Source organism: Lampetra fluviatilis, chromosome 53, assembly GCF_964198595.1.
Source record: "Lampetra fluviatilis chromosome 53, kcLamFluv1.1, whole genome shotgun sequence".
Lineage (NCBI taxonomy): Eukaryota > Metazoa > Chordata > Hyperoartia > Petromyzontiformes > Petromyzontidae > Lampetra > Lampetra fluviatilis.
Genome location: NC_136327.1, coordinates 8,541,578 through 8,564,160, shown reverse-complemented (window position 1 = coordinate 8,564,160; position 22,583 = coordinate 8,541,578). Strand labels below are relative to the sequence as shown.

The window sequence follows — 22,583 nt, the reverse complement described above, 5'->3', positions numbered from 1 at the left end:
ACGTGCTGCTGCTGTTCCTTGTGACAAAGCGTGTAAATAAAACAGCGAGTTTCATGCAGTTTCACTCGACTCGAATTTCATTCGTACCGTCATTTTAAGCTCTTCCTTTCCTTTCATCTCTTTATTCCACATACTGCGCTCTGTTATTGAGTTGAACAGCGACATCGTCTCCGCTTACAGACATCCCATTGTCATGTAAAAACTCCCAGTGTGACATTAAAGCCCCTTAAATACAATATTTAGACAGCATGTTGGGCATGACGCAAAGGGCAAAACTAACTCTACCTGGGGCTAACTTATGATATCAAATTTCGGTTGCCTCGGATTCACATTACAAACTGTTTAAAAAGACACATTTTGCTCTCATATGAATGCAGATAATCAAACTGATTTCGCAGTCTTTTTATGCCAATCTTATTTTACGCACTAGTCATACCCTGTACTGTATTACCATTCCTTTCTTGACTAAAGGTGTCCCCTTTGCAAGACATTTAATATCATCCCACACGTCTCTCTCCCCTGGCTACGAAGGCTAACGCTGCCAAACTACCCGTTGTCACGTTCTGGCCCTGTGCCCCTACTGGACACATCTGTGAAAACGAACTTATAGCTCATCGGATTCCTCCTCCAGCGTAAATAAATATTTCGATTCTGATAGCCACCTACATAGAGGGAATAATGGTTCGTCCATTAAAACAATCGAGGCACGTGGCTTGAGTCGTGCGCGTGGAAACCGTTTTAGATTCGCGAAGGCGCGTGCATTGTATACTGTGGATTCTACATGCACAAGGACGAGACATCATTGATTTGTGAACGGAATTGTGAACCATAATTGGGGGCAATGCAGCATTGCGTCGTGAATTTAGGGGGGACACTTTGTCCATCCTACTTACAAAGCAAAACTCGCTAATCACCTACCCACCTACCTACACATATATATATCAACTTGCCTATCCATACATGTATCCATTTCCCTCCACACCTATCCACTGACCCCACTACCAAGCTGCACACTTTATATTGCAGGCCTTCAGGCGTTTACTCAGCAAATGTGATCGTACATCAACACCCACACACCTATATACACCAACAAAGGCAAAGATCCCCCATATAGGCTCAACCGACTGTTGGGGCCAGTGCTGTTCGCGAGCACCTATGAAGGCCGGCACGGCACACGAGGGGGTGGGTGGCCAACACCACGCCCGGCCACCTTTGTTTCCCCAGTGGTGATGTTTACACACCGCACCAGGTACTCATTTGAGGCTGAGTCAATCTAGGGGAGGCCTAGGAACAGTTCAGATAATGGTCACTAGTGTTGGCTATGAGCGGGAAGCGAATTCGGGTCGCCAGGTTCATAGCGCAGCGCGCTAACCACTACACGACCACTCACCAACCCACATACCTACACACCCACTCACCTATCAACCTACCTACACACTAACCCACATTCTTACACACCCACCAAGCTAAAAACCTACCCACCTACCTACACCCCAACCCCTATACACTCCCAGTTTCCTATCTACCTACTAACCTATCTACCTACCAACCGTCCTACAAACCCAAACAAAAAGCCTACCCATATACCTACGCACTAACCTATATGCTTATCAGAACTACGTACATATCCACCCACCTACACAAAGAAAATTATCCTCCTAACCCTAACCCCGTAGAGCAGGGGTGGGGAAAGTGCGGCCCACGGGCCGTACGAGGCCCACAAAATAATTTGGTGTGGCCCTGCCAAGGCAACCGCAGGCGGGACTCGAAATTCAATAATCTAGGAGCAAACCTGGAAAAGCAGTTGCGAGTAGCAACATCATCAATACCAGCTAACATCACACGCCTAAACCAAAGAGAAGCAGTTCCAGCCATCACATTAGGGGTGAGTTAATTAAATGTTTGACCAAATATAACAGGCTAATTTTTAAGTTGATAATTTTGTATGGCCCACAATGATGTTGTAAATATCCAAATGGTCCTTGGCAGAAAAAGGTTCCCCACCCCTGCCGTAGAGCATTTACCAAACGGTTGGAGCAAGACTTCTTAGCGAGCACCTAACTACACACCCACTCCCCCACCCACCTACACACCCACTCCCCCCACACACCCAGTCACCAACCCACCTACACACCCAGTCAACAACCCACCTACACGTCCACCCACGCGTCCACCCACCTGACTACTACATTTAACTCTGGGAGGAAGGTCCCAAAATGTCAGGATTTTTAAAATAGGGCCCTGCTTCAATAAAAAAAACATTCAATGTATTTGCTCTGGGGGGGACAAGTGGTGGGGGGGGGTTGGCGGTGGAGGGGAAGGGTGGTGGTGGGGGGGCGGTGGAGGGGGGAAGGGTGGCGGGGGCATCTCCCTTGCACCTGCCACAGCCAACACCACCAAGGCCCCATCCCCCCGTACATCCGTGCCAGCAGGGGCCCATTGGGGCCCCGTGCGCCATCACGGCCGACAGTCGTCCCACTCGTGGGAGGGCCCCGAGGCCTGCGCGTCTCCGTCCTCCTCCCCGTCCCGAGCGGCGCTCGTGCGAGCCTCGCCGCGGTTCAGGCGGCCCAGGAAGGACTCGAGCAGGCGCTTGTTGAGGTGGTCGGTCAGCGTGCGCTCCTCGGCCGGCCCGTCGTCACCGCCGGGCACCGCCCCGGTGCCGGCCGGAGACGCGGGGTCGGCGGCCAGGCCGTTGGGGTGTCCGTCGACGGGGCCGTCGTCGCCGCCGCTGGTCCCGTTGGCATCCGCCGCCGAGTCTGACCTCGTCTGTCCGTCCGCCTTCATCATCGCTCGCCGTCTGCAAAGGCAGAGAAAGATCGTAAGCAAACTAAATATCGGACAAACTATTTTAAAAACTTTTTATTTCACCAGGTAAGGCCCACTGAGCTCTACAGCAGTTTTTTGAGAGAAAAATGAAAGCTCAAGGAAATGTCTTATCACGTGGAAATGTAGAGCAGCGTGATGTTGATTATAAATGGGGAGGGAAAAGCCAGAGGACCCAGAGAAAAATACACGAGACAAGGGGAGAGAGACATGCACACTCCAAATATACAAGCGTCAGGGTTGTAATTGATGATGATGTGATAGCCACATTGTTCTGAAAAACAGCTCTATAGCTCAATGGGGCCTTACCTGGTAAAATAAAATCAGTCAACAGTCGTAAGTCTCTGGGTCACGTCGACTTAAACGATCGAAGCAGCCCCCTTCTTGTCCATCCACTGCTGGATGTGCGCGAGTTCGTGGGGGTTATTTGACCATACTTCACCGCGCTGATCGGTGCGGGTTGGTGAAAGTGGGGGTGCATAGACGCGGTAGCATAGTACAGTACAAGGCAATTGCATTTGCTGCACGGCACTGTTGACGACAACGTCAAGTCTCCGCTGCAGCCTGTAACGCCTGGTATGGACGGTCGCCCTTCCAGGCACTAGCCAGGCTGAACGCCTGCTTGGCTACCTCACCTGGAATACAGCTCGTGGGTTCAATCCCGACCGTGACGCCTGCTGCTGTATATTTGGAGTTTGCGTCTCTCTCTCATCGTCATCACTGTGGCTAGATGTTAACTACCTCGCCAGGTACACAGGAGGTCGTGGGTTCGATCCCAACCCTGACGCCTGCTGCTGTATATTTGGAGTTTGCGTCTCTCTCTCATCGTCATCACTGTGGCTAGGAGATGTTAACTACCTCGCCTGGTATACAGGAGGTCGTGGGTTCGATCCCAACCCTGACGCCTGCTGCTGTATATTTGGAGTTTGTGCGTCTCTCTCTCTCCCCGTGGTCGCGTGGATTTTTCTCCGGGTCCTCAGGTTTTTCCCTTCCACGTTTAGAAACACGGGTTTAGAGTATTTGTCTGTGAAAATTCCAACATGATAATGAGAAGCCCACTTCGTTGAACTATCATTTGTGGCCACGTCGCTTCTGAAAATACAGCTCAGTGGGGTCTTACCTGGTCAAATAAAAACGAGTTTATACTTTTGGGTTTAGGGATTTCGTCAGATGGCTTAGGGGAACATTCGACGGTACGTCAGTAGGTTTTTATTTTATGGGCTTAAGAGATCCCCACGGTAAAATGTAAAAAGTTTAGTTAATCTTGAAGGGATCGGGCGCATTGATGTGGCCATCATAGACAGGCCCCTGACGCCAACAGTTCTAACAATGTTTAACACGACCAATGTAATCCATAATGTAGCTGTGTGTTTGTGTGAGAGAGCGTAAATATACAAACGTGTCGTTAAACCCGCCACCACCCGACACAGCCAATTAGTGAGGTTTGTCACGTAAACAGAAAGTGCCACTTCGTGACTAGTACAGCACCACCGGGTGTGTTGGGACAGCAAAGCCACATCTACAACTGGAGTCTGACGTTTCGCCAGCAATTACGACCGGCATCATCAGGCGGACAGCAGCCAGATTTGTGGAGAGAAAACAAAAATCCTCCTCCCGCTTCGTTCGCCAGCGAGGGGCGCGGGTATCGTCAGTGGCAATCAGCGAACGATAATCAGTCGATCATTAAGAGTCGGTCATTAGAGTCGGTGGTGAGAGCGGGGGGGGGGGGGGCGCCCTTGACGATTGTCGCAGTCCCCGGGCAGTGGCAGGGGGCGACACGGGGAGGGGGTGCTCCCAAACCGTCGAACGCCAAACGTTGGACGCTGCCGCTTACCGCCCGCTCGACCGACGGCAGCCTGTGTGCGGGGAGTGCGGCGGCCGAAGACGACAACTCGGAGGCCGCGAGACGCCGAGAGCGCCACTCCGAGGCGCTTCGTGTCCGAGCGAGCGGCTTGGGGGGGGGGTCGTGAAGCCGCGAGCGGCCATCTTGCGTAGGGGAGACGCCGCGGCTTGACAGGTGGGGAGGTGGTGACGTCACTTCCGTTGTAGCATTGCCCCCCCCCCTACAATACCTCCACAAACACTCCCCCCCCCCACACTCTCCCCCCACTCTCCTCCCCCCACTCTCCTCCCCCCACTCTCCTCCCCCCACTCTCCTCCCCCCACTCCGCCCCCCACACCCCCCCCCACACTCCCCCCCCCCCTACAATACCCCCCCCACACTCCCCCCCACACTCCCCCCTGCAACACGCACACCCCAATGACGTCACCTCCCTGACTGCCATGGCCGCTGTAGCCTCATAACGCTCGAAACAAGCGCGTCACTCGTGAAGCATTTCACGCAAATTATTCACTAAAACGAATTTGAAAAGGAGAATTTTTGTTTGTTGAAACGACATCACAACAATGTGAATATCTATTAGACGTTTTATTGTTGTACAAACAAACAATATCTGTTGGCAGGCACCACCCAAGGGGGGGGTCTTGGTGGGTGGGTGTGTGTGACGCTGACTCGCGTTGTGAGCGACTCCGCGAGGCCTTCGTCTCGGCGCCTTCCAGTTGGACTCCCGGGTAAGGGGCGCGATTCCCTCAAACACCCCTCGCCCCCCCAACATCATCACCAACATCATCACCAACATCACCACCAATTAGCCGACTCCGAGTGAATCTCTCGAAGTCTGAATGTTGCACCCGAGACGCCAGAGAGATGAGCCTCACACGACATCGCGCTGAGCGATCATTCATTCGCCGTACATCATCTTCCTCCTGGCCAGAGGAACGTGGAGTTGCCGCTGGCGTGGATAAGGAACGATTGTGGAGATGGTTGCTGCCCGGAGCGTGGTCTTTTAGTGGAGGGGTTATGCTGTTGGAACAATCGGACGAGTTGAAATGAATGAGTGTGTCATTATAAACGGCAGCAGCAACATTACTAGCACTTAGTACAACATAGCTGACGATATCATCATCATCAGTGATGTATCATCAGTGATGTATCATCAGTGATGTGTCATCAGTGATGTATCATCAGTGATGTATCATCAGTGATGTGTCATCGGCTCTTCAAATATTTATCGATCGTGCCGTTTGTGGCTGGTCGCATGGCGTTTTGGGCCTTCGGGCCTGTGCTCGGCAAATAAAAAAAACATCACCATCATCATCATCATTCACTCGGGCTTCATGGCTATCGTGGTCCTTTGTTAAACGTTATTATACTTTGCCTGTGGATATCAGAGCTCCCGTCACAGGAACGTGGAACTTCCACCGCGCGATAAATACCAGTTGTGTGGGCAGTAGTCGCGCTGCCCAGCGCCTCTGTGCGTTAGAGGACACAGTGGTTTGTCCATGATATAGGGGCTTTTTTGGGGGGTTGATATTGGTCGCGAAAGCCTCCGTGTTACACCGACGGTGCTTTGTGTTGTAAAGACTTCCTGGGTGTGCTTGGGTCATCATCCATCACCAGCAGAGACAACAGCGGGGTCGTGAGCAGTCGTCGCAATCGCGTTGGTCTCAGTGGCCAGTGCTGAACCATCACAGCTGAGATGCCTGGGTTTGAATCTCCGTGTTCGAACCGGGCCGTCTCGTGTCGTAGTGAGTCTCTTTATAGGCCCTCTTAATGATTCGCACAGAGACCCCCAGATTTAAAGACGCCCCTAGTCTCACATAGAGACCCACAGGCTCGATTGGGGACCCACTGATACATATATAGACCCATATTTTGACATAGAGGCCTGTTGTTTCACATATCAATCCTTAGTTTCACATATAAGTCCGTAGACTCACATATAGACGCATAGACTCACATAGATACCCATAGACTCACATATGTGACCCATAGACTCACAGAGACCCATAGACTCACAGAGACCCATAGACTCGCATAGAGACCCATAGACTCACATCGAGACCCATAGACTCACATCGAGACCCATAGACTCACAGAGACCCATAGACTCCCATAGAGACTCATAGACTCGCATATAATCCATAGTTTCACAAAGAGGTCCATAGACTCAAATAAAGACCCATCGACTTACAGAGACCCATAGACTCGCATATAAACCCATAGAATCACAGAAACCCATAGTATCACTGAGGTCAACATTCTCACATAGACGTATAGACTCGCGTAGAAAGCCATAGACTCACAGAGACCCATAATCTCAGATAGAGACCCACAGACTCACATAGAGACCCACAGACTCACATAGAGACCCATAGTCTCAGATAGAGACCCACAGACTCACATAGAGACCCACAGACTCACATAGAGACCCATAGTCTCAGATAGAGACCCACCGACTCACATAGAGACCCACAGACTCACATAGAGACCCATAGTCTCAGATAGAGACCCGCAGGCTCTGAGACCAATTTGTGGTTGAACCGAGTTCTCAATCCAGCCCCCCATCGCCAATGACTGCACACAAAAATGACCTCATCACGTGAAATTTGGTTTCTGCGCTTAATTATGAATATCGGTTTGGCTGTCATGTAACGGGGATATCTGTCAGCCCCGTGATGTGTGAATGAGAGGTCGCTTGAAAAGATTTTCGGAAGCAGTTCTGTGTCATCTCCTTCCGTGGGCCATTCTCTTAACGCGGGGGGGGGGGGGGGCGCATTGGCCTCTGAGAGCATTATGATTGGTTGCTTTAGCCTCATGACATCATGCTGATTGCACCCTCGGGATAGAATTGCGAGCAGAAGACAAACTACATAATCATGAACAGTATTTCTTCTATAAGAAGGTAAAGTGTAAGCTATCATTGTTGGCCTCGGACCAAACACCCGGACTGCACTCATTAGCTATTAGATGCTAAGCCTGGATGTATGGACAAGGTGCTTCAAAACAATGTTAACACTTCTAAGAATTTGCAACAGAAATGTGCTTCCGGGCTCTGGAGACCACCTGGAGAAGATTCCAGGCACGTGTTGACAACGATGGCGAAACAAGTGGAGACTTTTAATTTTTGAAGCTATTAACATTACATTTGTTATCATGTCAAAGTGTATTATCCGTTTTTTTTTTCATTGAAAACGATTGTCCCATGTAAGTTAACATTTATTTGAAGCACCCTGTATTGATCTTGTACTTCTTTCACACCGTGCTAGTCGTAGATGCGGGGATAGGGTTGATCCTGACATTTTCCCTGCAAGGTTGAAGACCATGCATAGTTAAGTGCTGTACTATACCTCTATGCTCCTGCCTTCACCAACCCGCACCGACCCGCGTGGTGAATTATGGCCGTATAATCCCCCACGGTCCGCAAGGCGTGCCAGGGCCCTCATCCAGCAGTGGATTGGCTCCAGGGCTGTGGATGTCGGTGGGCACTTTGGGAAAAGAGACGATGGGAGGGAGATTTAATGGACGATCGGCGGGATCGATACCCTGAAAATTGTCAGTTAATTGATATTTAGCAGTGAAAATTGTTGTGCTTATTTATTAATGCAGGACCACCCACCACACTTTTTGGAAGTTTCTAGACCCGCCTCTGGAGGAAGATAAATGTTTTGCTCTGTAATAATGGTAGCTTAACAAACTCCCCTTTCGCCTCCCTTCCCCATCATTAACTCCATCCCTCTCTTTCCCAACCTCCCTACCAATTCATCATCGTGCTTACTCATCATTAACCACTCTTTGTTTATTTCATGCATCGTCGTCGTCATATTCACGTAACTACCATCCTTCGAATCAACTCATCTCATCGCACCACGCTCTTCTGCCTTACAAACAGTTAGATTCTTTGTTCAGCTCCTTGGTCGAGGTGCTATATGAATAAAAATGTGATTATCTAACGATGAGAGGAAACGGTCACTCGGATCGAATGAGTCTCCGGGGCGAACGCCACGTTGCCTGAAGCGTGGCACACCGCAGCAGCAGCTTCTCCCTCGTCTGCTCTCACCCATCTAGGGCCTGGCCCAGGCTGCGCTTGGCGGGGAGGCGATGCCAAAGAAGTTCTCCACCGAGAACACCAAGGCGGCGGCGGCCCGCGTCCGCAAGGAGGAGGCCAAGGCGGTCGCCACGGCCAAGAAGCAGAAGGAGGTGGAGGATGCCCTCTGGGTGGAGGATGACAAGAACGTGCTCAAGAAGGAGCAGCGCAAAGTGCGTGACGTGCGGTGACGTGCCACTGTTTTCCACGATGCCCCATTGCGATTGTCGCACGGCCGGATTCGTAGGGTCGTGAGAGGTTGGCGGCAGCTTTGGGGAGGCCTACATCCAACAGTGGATCGATGATGGCCGATGATGATGATGTTGATGATGATGAAATAACATGTATTTCACCTTTTTTACGTCGCGACTTTGTGCTTCGATGTACTTGAAATGTGGGTTTTTGGCGAGATACATTTAATTTGTTTCAGCAGGAAGGGCCCCTATTAGCTGCTCAGGCTCTGCTTCATGGGCGTCCTGGGGTTTACTTAAAAGTGAATCCCCACAGCAGTCGACTGGATGTAAGCCAGCCAGACGAGCCTTGATGGGAACGGGCCGTGCGCCAGTGAGGCTCTCTGGAGCTCTCCCGAGCGGCGATTGTGAGCAACCAATTGTAGGGGACTTGCACCTTGAACCGATGTCGTATGCTGGGTCCCCTTGCAATGCGTCGGTTCAAAGTGGATTCTCGCTTGAGGTGCAAAAATTGGTTCCACTCAGAATTCTCGATTTGAATCCAGGCGGCCTCCTGCGGTCTTGCTAACTCTATCGGGTCTCCAAACTCTCAAAAAGTCACCGGGTATCGCTTGACGAACTTTCTGTAGTTTTCAGAAATGTTACGAGACAATTAACCGAGTATTAAAGGTAATCCACCGACACAGGATTCTTAATCCAAACCTGAGTCTGCTACTAAATCGGCGTAATGTCTACGGCTCAGAAAGTCTCTGAATTTTTTTCGCTTTGACATTTTTATCGCGGGGAAACTCAGAAAGTCGCTAACTACAGCGACAGCATCGTTGAGTTGGCAACACGGGTTGCCTGTGATTAAACCGAGTTGGCAAATGTAGTGAGCCTGCAGTTTCCGCTGTACTAGCAATTGACTCACGAAGGGACACTTCTGTCACGACTCTGCAGTCGGTCACCATTACCATTCCTCCTGATCATGTCTTCGTACCGTAGTTGTTAGTCTTTCTTCTTTGTCTAGGTCCATTCTGTGTTTATAGCACGATCTTTATAAGAAATGTAAAGAATTCTCCGGAAATAATTTGTTTTGAGGGCAGCGAATCTGCTTTTGCCTTCTCTTGTTTGTTCGGAGGAACCACCGAGATATGTGTAGTCGTTAATATCGAGTTTCTATCTGATTGGTTGTTGCTGTGATGTCATGAGACCTGTTTCAGAAAGCGGGGTCAGGTGACACGGGTTCTTCTTACTTCCTGGATCTTGTCCTGAAGATGCTTGACATATTTTCTAGCGAAATGCAACGTATCTGATCACTAAACCTGGTTGCTCTTCAGCTTCACCAGTGAGTTGAAACGATAACTATCGGCGTGCGTTGTTGAACGCTTGTTATCGTGACGATTTAATTTGTTTTGCTGTGTCGGGTGGTGGAGGGTCTTATAACAAATTTGGCCGGATCATTACGTGGCCTAGCCTCAAAAAATCGATTTCGAATTGTAGCATTTGCTGCGAAAACCCACGACAACGTATCACGTTAATTCGAGGCTTTCACTTTTGAAGATGCTAAGGGCTTTGAAGCCGACGTGTCGACAACACCGATTACATTTGCGGCTGAACAATCTTCAGGGCGGCTCGTGGAAACCACGCGACCGCTCGCCGCGATGAATCGGCGGCCTCCTTCGAAGGGGCCCTCGTTACGGACGCTTAGAGCCGCACCCCTGCGGGTGTCACCAAACAACTAATAAGCCTCCGTCGCGCGTCTGTCCCCCCTTCCCCCGCGCAACGCGCAGGTGGAGCGCGAGAAGAAGCGCTTGGAGCAGGTGGAGCGCAAGAAGGAGGCCCAGCGGCTGTTGGACGAGGAGCAGGCCAGCCTGAAGGGCCGCGCCGCCAAGCAGGCGGCGGCCGCGGCGGCGGCGGCGGCGGGCGGCGGCAAAGTGACGCGAGCGCAGATCGGCGAGGCGCTCAAGCGCGAGCAGGAGGAGCGCGCCGCCAACGACGGGGGGTCGGACGGCGAAGGTGAAGGGCGCCCGCTGCGACGGCCACGCTTAGCGCCATTACAATGGGAATGACAACGACGACGCTGTAGGCTACATCGCACGCATCTCGTGTCAAACATTTGAAGGGGCACTCCCCCCCCTCCCAGTGGCAGTTGTGTCTGCGCACCACAAGGTGACTCATCACCTGGCTTGCGAGTGGGCATTAGTCTGCCAGTAAGGGCTGTTAATGATGATGATGATTGCGTAATCCCAATGGAGTCATTTGCGATGTCATTATTTTCAAATTTGATCAATTTGGACCCGTGAGGCCACCACACAAAGGCCTACTCCTTTCTGAATTACATCAGCGACTGGACATCTGTGGAAAAAGAGCTTTAATGCTCATCCAGTATACATTTAGATTCTGATTCTGTAATTACCAGCAGATTTTAAACATCCACTGTGATGCAGGCGGCACATAGTCATTCATGGTTAATACAACAAAGTTTCATCAGGGGAGCTGTCAGATTTGAACCACGACTGTTGGGCCACATCGCTGCCCAATACCAATAATAATGCTGAACTGAATTGTCACGTGGGAGCGGAACGTCAGACATCATGCCGAACAACTCACGGTCACGTGATAACGATCATGATGATGCCAGATGGAGGTCGCCGGATGGCTCGGAGGTCAAATCGTTGAGCTGGCACCGTCAGTTATTAGTGAGTTGATGGTGCGAGCCTGGTCACCCACCCATATTGTATATAGATACTCAGACTACGTAGAGACCCCGTAGACCGACAGACGCGTAGGCACACACACAGGCTGAGTTGTGATTCAACCGGGTTCTAAAGTGTGGTGAGTTAATTGGTGTCAGCCTGGTGACCAGCGACTTGTACAGATACCAAGAGGCTGGCGCAGAGAATCGACCCGTAGACTTCCATACGACCCACACACTTTTAAAGCAATTCACAGACTTAGAGAGACCTATCATCTCACAGAAACCACAGGCGAGCATATGAACCCATTTAGCCACGCAGACTGAATTATTATGAAATCGATTTCTCAGTTGTAGTCGTTTGATGGTCTTGGCCTGGCCGCTTATGCCTACAAAGACACACGACACTGAAGTTGCCCATATTCCAGCTTTGAGAATTTAGCATCAGTTTGGCTGTCGTGCATCTGATGGCAGTGTGACAAACATTGCCATCGGTTGCAGTCGTGGATTTGAAAAGTTTATTGAGAAAACGTCTCGCTGAAGGTGAGTAGGGGTGAGGCTAGGAGGCAAATTATATTTTGCGTGATCTCATCGGCTAATGCCTGCGTGTGCTGACCTGCACGGACTACCAACACCGCTCAGAATGAGTTTGTGTCCCTGTACGTACGGATGTTGAACTCCTTTTGCACCGTACGTAGCCAACCAGGCTGATCGGAGGTGCAGTGACAAATGTCATTGTATTCACTGTATGATTCCTAAATCAACCATACCATTTAACCTGGAGCATCCTTGCAAATAAGACCCAAGTTTCATATTATTTTAACAGAATATTTAAAAAATGTCATTACTTCCCGGTAAAATACAGTTTGTTTAACACGTAGGTTTTGGCGACCAAAATCTTCCATAATAGAGGTTTTTTAGTTTAGATCGCGTACTCAGATTTACAATGTTGTGGCTTGGCTCTCCTACACACCAGTGTGCTGTACTAGTACACTACACTATAAACTACACTACACTATACACTACACACTACACTATTACACTATACACTACACTATACACTAGTGCTGTACTAGTACACTATACACTACACTATGCACTACACTACACACTAGTGCTGTACTAGTGACGAATTGGCCACGTTCTGTTTACGTGACAAACCTTACTAGTTGGCTGTGTCGGGTGGTGGCGGGTTTAACAACAGATATTTACGCGATCTAACCCAAAAAAACCTCTATTGTGGAAAATCCAGTAGTACTACAACGGATGCAGCTGCGGTGTCACTGTTAGCGCACTGGACTTTCTCCGGTCGATTTGGGAATCGATTTAGAAGTCGCCGTTTCGATTCCATCTCCCGGCCCGGCAGCACTAACAATAGTGCAGGTTTCTTAAATTCCCCCCGACCCCCCCCCATAATCATCCTCACCGCCTCGGTCCACTCAGCAGTCTGATTGGGTTCACCCAAGGTCAATTTGGCAGGTCGGCGTGTGTGGTGGGGTAAAGCATGGGTACGCCCACCTCTTACAGGACGCCCGGTCTGCGTGCAATATTAGCCCAAATTCCAAATACTTAAAACTAAACTGTTATTTTACCAGGTAAGGCACACTGAGCTATGTAGCTCTTTTTCAGACGTCACCTGGCGTCAAGTGATAGCTCCACGTCGTGGTTTATCAGCAGCCAAATATTATAAACGCAGCAGCCAAATGCGGAGGGAAAAACAGGAGGACCTGGAGAAAAATCCACGCCACCACGGGGAGATAGAGAGACCTGCAATCTCCAAATATACAGCAGTCGTCAGGGTCGGGATATAATCCACGACCTCCTGCATATCAGGCCCCAGGTAGTAAACATCTTGCCACCACGGCGCCCTCGAGTACTCCCTCGAGCGGAGAGGCCCCCTTCCGCCAGCAGCCGCGTGAGCGATCGAGAGCAATTGCAGGGCTGCGCCTTTAACCTTTTGAGCCGAGCAATGTGGGCGAACATACCATGCCGTGCCCTAGCGCCCCCACCACCGCTGTGTCGTTTGAACGTCTCGTGCGTGGCAAGTGGAGTGGTCGTTAACAAAAACAATAACAACAACAATTACAACAACAACAAAAACAATCACAACAGAATCGTTGACCGGGCAACTCGACGCTTGGGAATGGGAGAGATGGGGAGGTGGGGGGGAGGTGGGGGGGGCGACCCGATCTCTGAAACCCGGTCACCGGCTTGGCGGTGTTGCGTTGCCGTTTTGCCCGAGCCGCCCGCGGTGCCGACGCTCGCCTTCCCCCATGCAGGCGGCGTCGCGGGCAAGGGGGTGACTCAAGCCGACCAGCCGCTGGAGGAGAACATCAACCGGCTGGTGGCTGCCGACGACGCGGTGGAGGCCCGGTCCGTGGACGACGCCATCGCGGCCCTCAGGTACGTCGCTCCGCGGCTCGCCTGTTTTTCACCGGAGGTCGTGATGGGCTCCATCCCGACCTCGACGCCTGCTGTATATTTGGAGTTTGCGTGTCTCTCTTCCTGTGGCCGCGTGGATTTTTCTCCGGGTCTCTCCGGTTTTTCCCTCCGCATGTAAAATATTTGGCTGCTATAAATTCCCACGTGATCTGCCGCCGCTTCGTCGAGCTATCACTTGTGGCCAGGTCGCTTCTGAAAAAGTGCTCCACATCGCTCAGTGGGCCTTACCTGGTAAAATAAAAGATGTAGTTTTAGTCTCTCTCCAGCCCCCTCGGTTTCATTTGTTCACGTTCATTTCCCCGCGAAGAAAGCCTCACGGAGTCTCTGTTACTTCAGGAGGGTCCTGCAGTAGGGGGCGGCACATACAAGCTCCACTCACTCTGCAGAACAGGGGGAGATCATATAAACTCCACTCACTCTGCAGAACAGGGGGAGAACATACAAACTCCACTCACTCTGTAGAACAGGGGGAGATCACACAAACTCCACTCACTCTCACTCTGTAGAACAGGGGGAGATCATACAAACTCCACTCACTCTCACTCTGTAGAACATGGAGAGATCATACAAACTCCACTCACTCTCACTCTGTAGAACAGGGGGAGATCATACAAACTCCACTCACTCTCACTCTGCTGAACATGGAGAGATCATACAAACTCCACTCACTCTCACTCTGTAGAACAGGGGGAGATCATACAAACTCCACTCACTCTCACTCTGCAGAACAGGGGGAGATCATACAAACTCCACTCACTCTCACTCTGCAGAACAGGGGGAGATCATACAAACCCCACTCACTCTCACTCTGCAGAACAGGGGGAGATCATACAAACTCCACTCACTCTCACTCTGCAGAACATGGAGAGATCATACAAACTCCACTCACTCTCACTCTGCAGAACAGGGGGAGATCATACAAACCCCACTCACTCTCACTCTGCAGAACAGGGGGAGATCATACAAATTCCACTCACTCTCACTCTGTAGAACATGGAGAGATCATACAAACTCCACTCACTCTCACTCTGCAGAACAGGGGGAGATCATACAAACTCCACTCACTCTCACTCTGCAGAACAGGGGGAGATCATACAAACTCCACTCACTCTCACTCTGTAGAACAGGGGGAGATCATACAAACTCCACTCACTCTCACTCTGTAGAACAGGGGGAGATCATACAAACTCCACTCACTCTCACTCTGTAGAACAGGGGGAGATCATACAAACTCCACTCACTCTCACTCTGTAGAACAGGGGGAGATCATACAAACTACACTCACTCACTCTGTAGAACAGGGGGAGATCATACAAACTCCACTCACTCTGTAGAACAGGGGGAGATCATACAAACTACACTCACTCTGTAGAACAGGTGGAGATCATACAAACTCCACTCACATTCACTCTGTATAACGGGGAGATCATACAAACTCCACTCACTCTGTAGAACAGGTGGAGATCATACAAACTCCACTCACATTCACTCTGTATAACAGGGGGAGATCATACAAACTACACTCACTCTCACTCTGCAGAACAGGAGGAGATCATATAAACTCCACTCACTCTCACTCTGCAGAACAGGGAGAGATCATACAAACTCCACTCACTCTCACTCTGCAGAACAGGGGGAGATCATACAAACTCCACTCACTCTGTAGAACAGGTGGAGATCATACACACTCCACTCACATTCACTCTGTATAACAGGGGGAGATCATACAAACTACACTCACTCTCACTCTGCAGAACAGGAGGAGATCATACAAACTCCACTCACTCTCACTCTGCAGAACAGGGAGAGATCATACAAACTCCACTCGCACTCACTCTGTAGAACAGGGAGAGATCATACAAACTCCACTCACTCACTCTGTAGAACAGGGGGAGATCATACAAACTCCACTCCCTCTCACTGTAGAACAGGGGGAGATCATACAAACTCCACTCGCACTCACTCTGTAGAACAGGGAGAGATCATACAAACTCCACTCACTCTCACTCTGTAGAACAGGGAGAGATCATACAAACTCCACTCACTCTGTAGAACAGGGGGAGATTATACAAACTCCACTCACTCTGTCGAACAGGGAGAGATCATACGAACTCCACTCACTCTCACTCTGCAGAACAGGGGGAGAACATATAAACTCCACTCACTCTCACTCTGTATAACAGGGGGAGATCATAATAACTGCACTCATTCTCACTCTGTAGAACAGGAAGAGATCATACAAACTCTACTCCCTCTGTAGAACGGGGCGAGATCATACAAACTCCACTCCCTCTCACTCTGCAGAACAGGGGGAGATCATACAAACTCCACTCCCACTCACTTTGCAGAACAGGGGGAGATCATACAAACTCCACTCACTCTCACTCTGCAGAACAGGGGGAGATCATACAAACTCCACTCACTCTCACTCTGTAGAACAGGGGGAGATCATACAAACTCCACTCACTCACCCTGTAGAACAGGGGGAAATCATACAAACTACACTCACACTCACTCTGTAGAACAGGGGGAGATCATACAAACTCCACTCACTCACTCTGCAGAACAGGGGGAGATCATACAAAGTCCATCCACTCACTCACTCTGCAGAACAGGGGGAGATCATACAAACTTTACTCATTCTAACTCTGCAGAACAGGGGGAGATCATACAAACTACACTCACACTCACTCTGTAGAACAGGGGGAGATCATACAAACTCCACTCACTCACTCTGCAGAACAGGGGGAGATCATACAAACTCCATCCACTCACTCACTCTGCAGAACAGGGGGAGATCATACAAACTTTACTCATTCTAACTCTGCAGAACAGGGGGTGATCATACAAACTCCACTCACTCTCACTCTGTAGAACAGGGGGAGATCATACAAACTCCACTCGCTCTCACTCTGCAGAACAGGGGGAGATCATACAAACTCCACTCACTCTCACTCTGTAGAATAGGGGGAGATCATACAAACTCCACTCACTCTCACTCTGTAGAATAGGGGGAGATCATACAAACTCCACTCACTCTCTCTGCAGAACAGGGGTAGAACACACAAACGACGACCTGCACAGACTGCCAGCCCTCGCATTTCTTGCCGAGCGGCACAAGTGTTACCTCTGCGCCATACCGCTGCACGCCCATTTGTAATTAGAATGATTTATTGTGGCGATTGTTATTTATTTATTAATGATACGGCGCCCTTCACGCCAGGGCGTTTTGAGAGCCTCGATAATGAAATAATAAAAAAGTTAATTAATAAAAAATGAAATTTTATCTGTTGCATTTGCCGAAAGGAAATTAGATGGCACACGGAAGCCCGCGTCCCACAGATGGGTGGTTGGTGTCGCGTGACAAACGTTCTGCCGACGTGGCAATCTGACCGCATAAGGTCAATGGTTATTCATAATATCGGTCGCGAGAAGCCCTACAAGGTGTTGAATGTAAGAGTGCCGTTTGTTGCTGGCCGCTCGGTGTTTGTCGGATGGACGGGATTCCCTCCCGTCATCTTTTTCTCCCAATTCTTTCAATCACCTCGCCCGGATTGAACAACTTGCGTACGGTTCGTATTCGTGTTTGTGAGGTGCTCGCTGACAGCACTTGCCTCAACAGTCCGTTGCAGGCCTTGTGGGGGAGCTTTGTCTTTGGGGTAGGGTGTTGGTCCCCCGACCCGTCCCAACCCTCGTGGACTTGGCCAGAGTGGAGAAGGTTCGTCTGCCAGCGGTCATGTGCCTCGTGAATATGTAGTGCTGTGTGCTGAACTTTTTTCTCCACCATACATACGCAGGTAGCCAACCTGGCTAGTCGGGGGTGAGGGAGGGAGGGGAGGCAGAAATTGGGGGGGAAGTGAGGGGAGAGTGGAGGGGAAGGGAGGGGGCGGGGGCAGAGGCAGAGAGGCGGCTTCAGACAGGGGAGCGAGACAGATTAGGGAGTGTGGGAACGGGGGGAGATGAGGTGAAGGGAAGGTGGAGAGAGAAGAACGTGTGAGGTTCCCAGGTTTTTAATGTCTCTCTTTGGAGGGGCGGGGTGGGGTCTTGATGGCTCTCGTACGGACGCTCGAGTGCGAACACAGCATGAGCAGCATGAGCAGCATGAGCGTCAAGTTGTCGCGTCGCCATCGGGGGGACGTCTCCCTCTGGAGAGCGACGGTCGCCGCTCGCGTCGCTTGGAGGGTCGAACGCCCGGAACGTGGCCGACGGTGACCACATGGGAAATGGACAAAACGACGTCCAGCGCGGCGAGCGAGCGTCTCGCCCCCCCCCCTCACCCCCCCCCCCCCACCCCCTCCCCCCCTCACCCCCTCATCACCTCCCGATGACGTCACAACGTTGGCTCGTCGACGTTGACGATGCACCGCTCTTCGCGGACAAACCGCACGTCCGGGCGGGGAAACGTTGTGGAATCAATCCGTGCGTGTGCGCCGATTTTCTTACTCGTTTCCTCCGCCCCGCCAGTTGCATTTGCACGGCATCGTGCGGTTCTTGACGTTGCACGGCGAATGACTTTCACGTTCCTGTGACCATCGCGGCCGCCCGGTCGCTCGCGACCACCGCACCGCGAATCCGGCGACGCCGAGTGTTGAGTCCTGGCCGCTGTTCGCGTCGGTGGCGACTGATGCGTGAACTACTTTTGAGGTCCCTTCAGTTGCCTCTCACGGTGCCGCGGTCGTGCGCTCACCGCTGCTTGCAGAGGTTCACGGTTGGAATCCGGCGGCCGCCCTGCGTAACGCTGAGACTCCCAGCGCTGGAATTTGTGGTCAAGTCCGGTGTTTGACTTGGATCTGTGTGTGTGGGGAGCGGTGGCGCGGTGGTTAGCACATTGCGCTACAAACCCAGTTACCAGAGTTGGATTCCCGCTCACGTACAACATCGGTGACGATTATCTGCACCAGTCCTGGGCCTCCCCTAGATCGATCCAGCCTCAAATGAGTGCCTGGTGCGGGGTGTAAACATCGCCACTAAGGAGTCAAAGACGCCCGGGCGTGGAGATGGCCACCCACCCCCTCGTGTACCATGCCAGCTGTCATAGGTGCCATTCGCTAACGGCACTTGCCCCAACAGTCTGTTAAATTATATAGGGGGATCTTTGTCTTTGCAGTTGTTGGTGCCCTACTTTGAAGGGTGTTGTTGAATCCCCTTTGTGGGGCGGTGGTGGCTACGCTGCACGGGGTCTGTGAACTCCCCGCACTGGAGGCAGCAGCTAGGACCCGAACGCAACTTGTGAAACTCCCTTCCCCTGGGCTTCGAGGAGGTGCCATATCCCCTGGCTCGCCAGGAGACGGCGGTGCAGCAGGCGGGGACTAATCTGCATCTGCGTCCATCTGTACGGGTATAGAACGTTGCCCCCCCAAAGACGACGTCAAAGATCACCTGTATAACCTTAACAGACTGTTGGGCAAGTGCTTTTAGCGAGCACCTATGAAGGCCGACACACCATACGAGGGGGTGGGTGGCCAGCACCATGCCCGGCCACCTTTGTCATTTGAGGCTAAGTCGACCTAGTAGAAGCCCAGGACCAGTTCAAATAATCTCCACTGGTGTTAGCCGTGAGTGGTAATCGAACCCGGGTCACCAGGTTCATAGCGCAGCGTAGCGCTAACCGCCCCCCCCCCCACCCACCTCCTCCCTCACGTTACGTGGATTCGCTCCGGGTGCTCCGGTTCCCCCCCCCCCCCGCGTGTGTTCTCACTAATTGGCCGATAGCACCTGAATGTATTCTCAATGTACGTACGTTGAACGTCTTTCGCACCGTACGTAGCCAACCGTGCCTCTCGGAGGCGCGGATAAATATCTAGCGGAGAGAGAATGTAGCGCCACGGCGCTCTCTGGCTGCCGCTGCTGCCGCCCCCTCCCCGCCCCTCCGTGGTGCCTGCTGGCACTGTCACGTCGCTGTCCGTCTCTGCGAGGGCTGAGTGATCGCTGTGTTGCGAAAAAATGAGAATAGTTTTTTTATTAATATCCTTTCTGGCAATAAAGCAGCTGTCTCTGTGATTACTTGCATTGTTTCCGTGCCGTTCCCCTTCAGGAGTTGTTCTCTGGTCCAGCAGCGGTGAGACGAGGCTGTCTCTGGTGTAGGCCAATCCGTTTCAAAGACAATGCGTCATGTATTGTTATCAGAGCATGTTTGAATGCGCGTGTTTGGCACAAGTACTGTGTGTGCCTAATGTTGTCTTTTTGATGTCTGAACATCTTAACACAACTCCCGTTTTATTGCCAAAAAGGGGTCAAACCTTTTAGTATTTTTTTTCATCATTTTTTATACCGGCATGAAGGTCCTACGGATGGTAACCAAAACGGATTCTTTCTTTTCATCATTTTTGATGCTGGCAAAAGAAAGGTCCCAGAGATGTAACTGTGCTCTAAGTTTACGTGATGTTTTTTTTTTTACACCCGAATGGGTGTTCTGTATCTGGATTTGTCATCAATATACTAAATTCTTCTGATATGTAAGCTCCTTTGTCAAGGCTCTCTCCTCCTCTGACCCAGCTTAAAAATACGCTGCCAAGCTTAGCAGTGTTCATTAGGACGCTGTCTTTCCGACAGCCCTGTTCTTCACCTGAGGACGGCTGCTTGCGTTGTGGCCGAAACGTCGTGAGAATTTTATCTTATTATGTAAAATTTTTATTATTTTATTATTTCCCTTCTACGTGACTTTACCGAAAGAACCAAGAATAAGAATGTGTTCTGCACTGGTGGCCTCCTCTGTGCTCTGACTCGGTATTAGCCCCTGGAGCCCACGGGGACTCCCCCTGTAAAAGTGAACGATGTCAGGCCATTTGAAGTGAGTGTTCGGGGTTATTGCATAATTAACTTTTTTTTTAATACGCGGCGAGATTGAAGACCTTTATTGCCAGATAAAAGCCATTTGCTCCAGGAGTCTTTTAAAAAAAAAGCACAGACAGCAAAACATTGGATACGTAAGTAAATAATAATTGCACTGAATAAATAAACGAAAACACCTCGTGTACAGGAGAGCTTGAGACTGGAAAGTGGTTATTAATGTACAACACCAAACAAATGATGACTCGGACAGCGTCTACCACGCAAGGGGTTAACGAGCGGTGCCACGAACCCGGCAAGCTCGGCTTCATCCCCGGCATGGCTAACAACATCTCTCGTCTCTGTGCTCGTGCTTGTGTGTGTGTGTGTGTTTGTGTGTGTGTGTGTGTTTGTGTGTGCGTGTGTTTGTGTGTGTGTGTGTGTGTGCGTGCGTGCGTGTGTGCGTATGTGTGTGTTTGTGTGTGTGTGTGTTTGTGTGTGCGTGTGTGTGTTTGTGTGTGCGTGTGTGTGTTTGTGTGTGTGTTTGTGTGTGTGTGTTTGTGTGTGTGTTTGTGTGTGCGTGTGTTTGTGTGTGCGTGCGTTTGTGTGTGCGTGCGTTTGTGTGTGTGTGTGTGAGTGCGTGTGTGTGTGCGTGCGTGTGCGCTTGTGTGTGTGTGTGTGCGTGTGTATGTGTGCGCTTGTGTGTGTGTGTGCGTGTGTGCGTGTGTATGTGTGCGCTTGTGTGTGTGTGTGCGTGTGTGTGTGTGCGTGTGTGTGTGCGTACTTGTGTATGTGTGCGCTTGTGTGTATGTGTGTGCGTGTGTGTGCGCGTGTGTGCGTGTGTGCGTGTGCGCTCGTGTGTGTGTGTGTGCGTGTGTGTGCGTGCGTGTGTATGTGTGCGCTTGTGTGTATGTGTGTGCGTGCGTGTGTGTGCGTGTGTGTGCGTGTGTATGTGTGTGCGCGCAGCACCAAGGAGAACGTCGACCACCACCCCGAGCGGCGGATGAAGGCGGCGTACACGGCCTACGAGGAGCTGCACCTGCCGCGGCTGAAGAAGGAGAACCCCAACATGCGGCTGTCGCAGCTCAAGCAGGCGCTCAAGAAGGACTGGATGCGCTCGCCAGAGAACCCCATGAACCAGAAGCACGCCGCATACAACGTCAAGGCATAAGTTGGACCCCTCGACCCTCCCTCCCCCCACTCCCCTATCCCCCCCACCCCCCGAGTCTCCCCCCCCCACCTCTCTCCGCGGCCCCAACGCGCGGCCCCCGGCGAGGGATGAACCTCCCGGCACGTGGGGTTGGGGGGGGGGTGGCGAGCGGAACGCGCCGAGACCTCGACTGCGGCGTGAGAGACACCGCGCCGCCAGGGTGCCGGCGTTGGACCCGGGGAATTTCCAGCCCCCCTGGGGTTTAGGGTCATCGCATCCCTCGGCCACGACTTACATTGCTGTTAGAATCGTCTGGGGAGATTAACGGCGGGAAGATGTAACCCCCCCTCCCCTCCCCTCCCCCACCCCGAAATAAATCAACGCTTTCTGTCTGACAAGTTGGGTCGAATATCGGGCGGTTTGGTCATAGGCTGACGATAACAGGAACCGCCATCAATCAGCCACCATCATCGTCGTCGTCATCATCATCCACCTACGCTGTCACCGTCCCTCGTACACAACACACAGGGCGCCACCTCCATTCTTGATTTGAAGCTTTCGTGACTGCAGGAATTACTCTTTGGTTCTTTCGGTAAAGTCGCGTC

The 22,583-nt window shown here is 51.4% G+C and overlaps 2 protein-coding genes across 3 annotated transcripts; one reads left to right on the top strand and one right to left on the bottom strand.

The window, feature by feature from the left end:
• Positions 1 to 7: 7 nt before the first annotated feature.
• On the bottom strand, positions 8 to 4,809 carry LOC144949359 (uncharacterized). Its single transcript, XM_078879349.1, has 2 exons — positions 4,658 to 4,809; positions 8 to 2,797 (listed from the first exon to the last, which is right to left on the bottom strand). Exons 1-2 carry the CDS (start codon positions 4,807 to 4,809, stop codon positions 2,458 to 2,460), a joined length of 492 nt encoding a protein of 163 aa, XP_078735475.1. The 3' UTR covers positions 8 to 2,457.
• Positions 4,810 to 4,818: 9 nt separating this feature from the next.
• CCDC124 (coiled-coil domain containing 124) lies at positions 4,819 to 22,376 on the top strand. Of its 2 annotated transcripts, none has more exons than XM_078879348.1 (5): positions 4,819 to 4,840; positions 8,732 to 8,923; positions 10,714 to 10,939; positions 13,898 to 14,021; positions 21,795 to 22,376. In XM_078879348.1, exons 2-5 carry the CDS (start codon positions 8,765 to 8,767, stop codon positions 21,997 to 21,999), a joined length of 714 nt encoding a protein of 237 aa, XP_078735474.1. In that variant the 5' UTR covers positions 4,819 to 4,840; positions 8,732 to 8,764; the 3' UTR covers positions 22,000 to 22,376. The 2 variants fall into 2 exon arrangements, with proteins under 2 accessions (XP_078735474.1, XP_078735473.1); XM_078879347.1 differs by lacking the exon at positions 4,819 to 4,840 and adding an exon at positions 5,151 to 5,394.
• The last annotated feature ends 207 nt before the right edge of the window (positions 22,377 to 22,583 follow it).

Excerpts from the sequence above, each read along its gene's own strand:
- LOC144949359 (XM_078879349.1), bottom strand. The coding sequence starts at position 4,809 with ATGGCCGCTCGCGGCTTCACGACCCCCCCCCCAAGCCGCTCGCTCGGA. Across the intron at positions 2,798-4,657 it reads TGCCGTCGGTCGAGCGGGCG|ACGGCGAGCGATGATGAAGG; the intron begins GTAAGCGGCAGC and ends CTGCCTTTGCAG.
- CCDC124 (XM_078879348.1), top strand. The coding sequence starts at position 8,765 with ATGCCAAAGAAGTTCTCCACCGAGAACACCAAGGCGGCGGCGGCCCGC. Across the intron at positions 8,924-10,713 it reads TCAAGAAGGAGCAGCGCAAA|GTGGAGCGCGAGAAGAAGCG; the intron begins GTGCGTGACGTG and ends CGCAACGCGCAG. Across the intron at positions 10,940-13,897 it reads CGGGGGGTCGGACGGCGAAG|GCGGCGTCGCGGGCAAGGGG; the intron begins GTGAAGGGCGCC and ends TCCCCCATGCAG.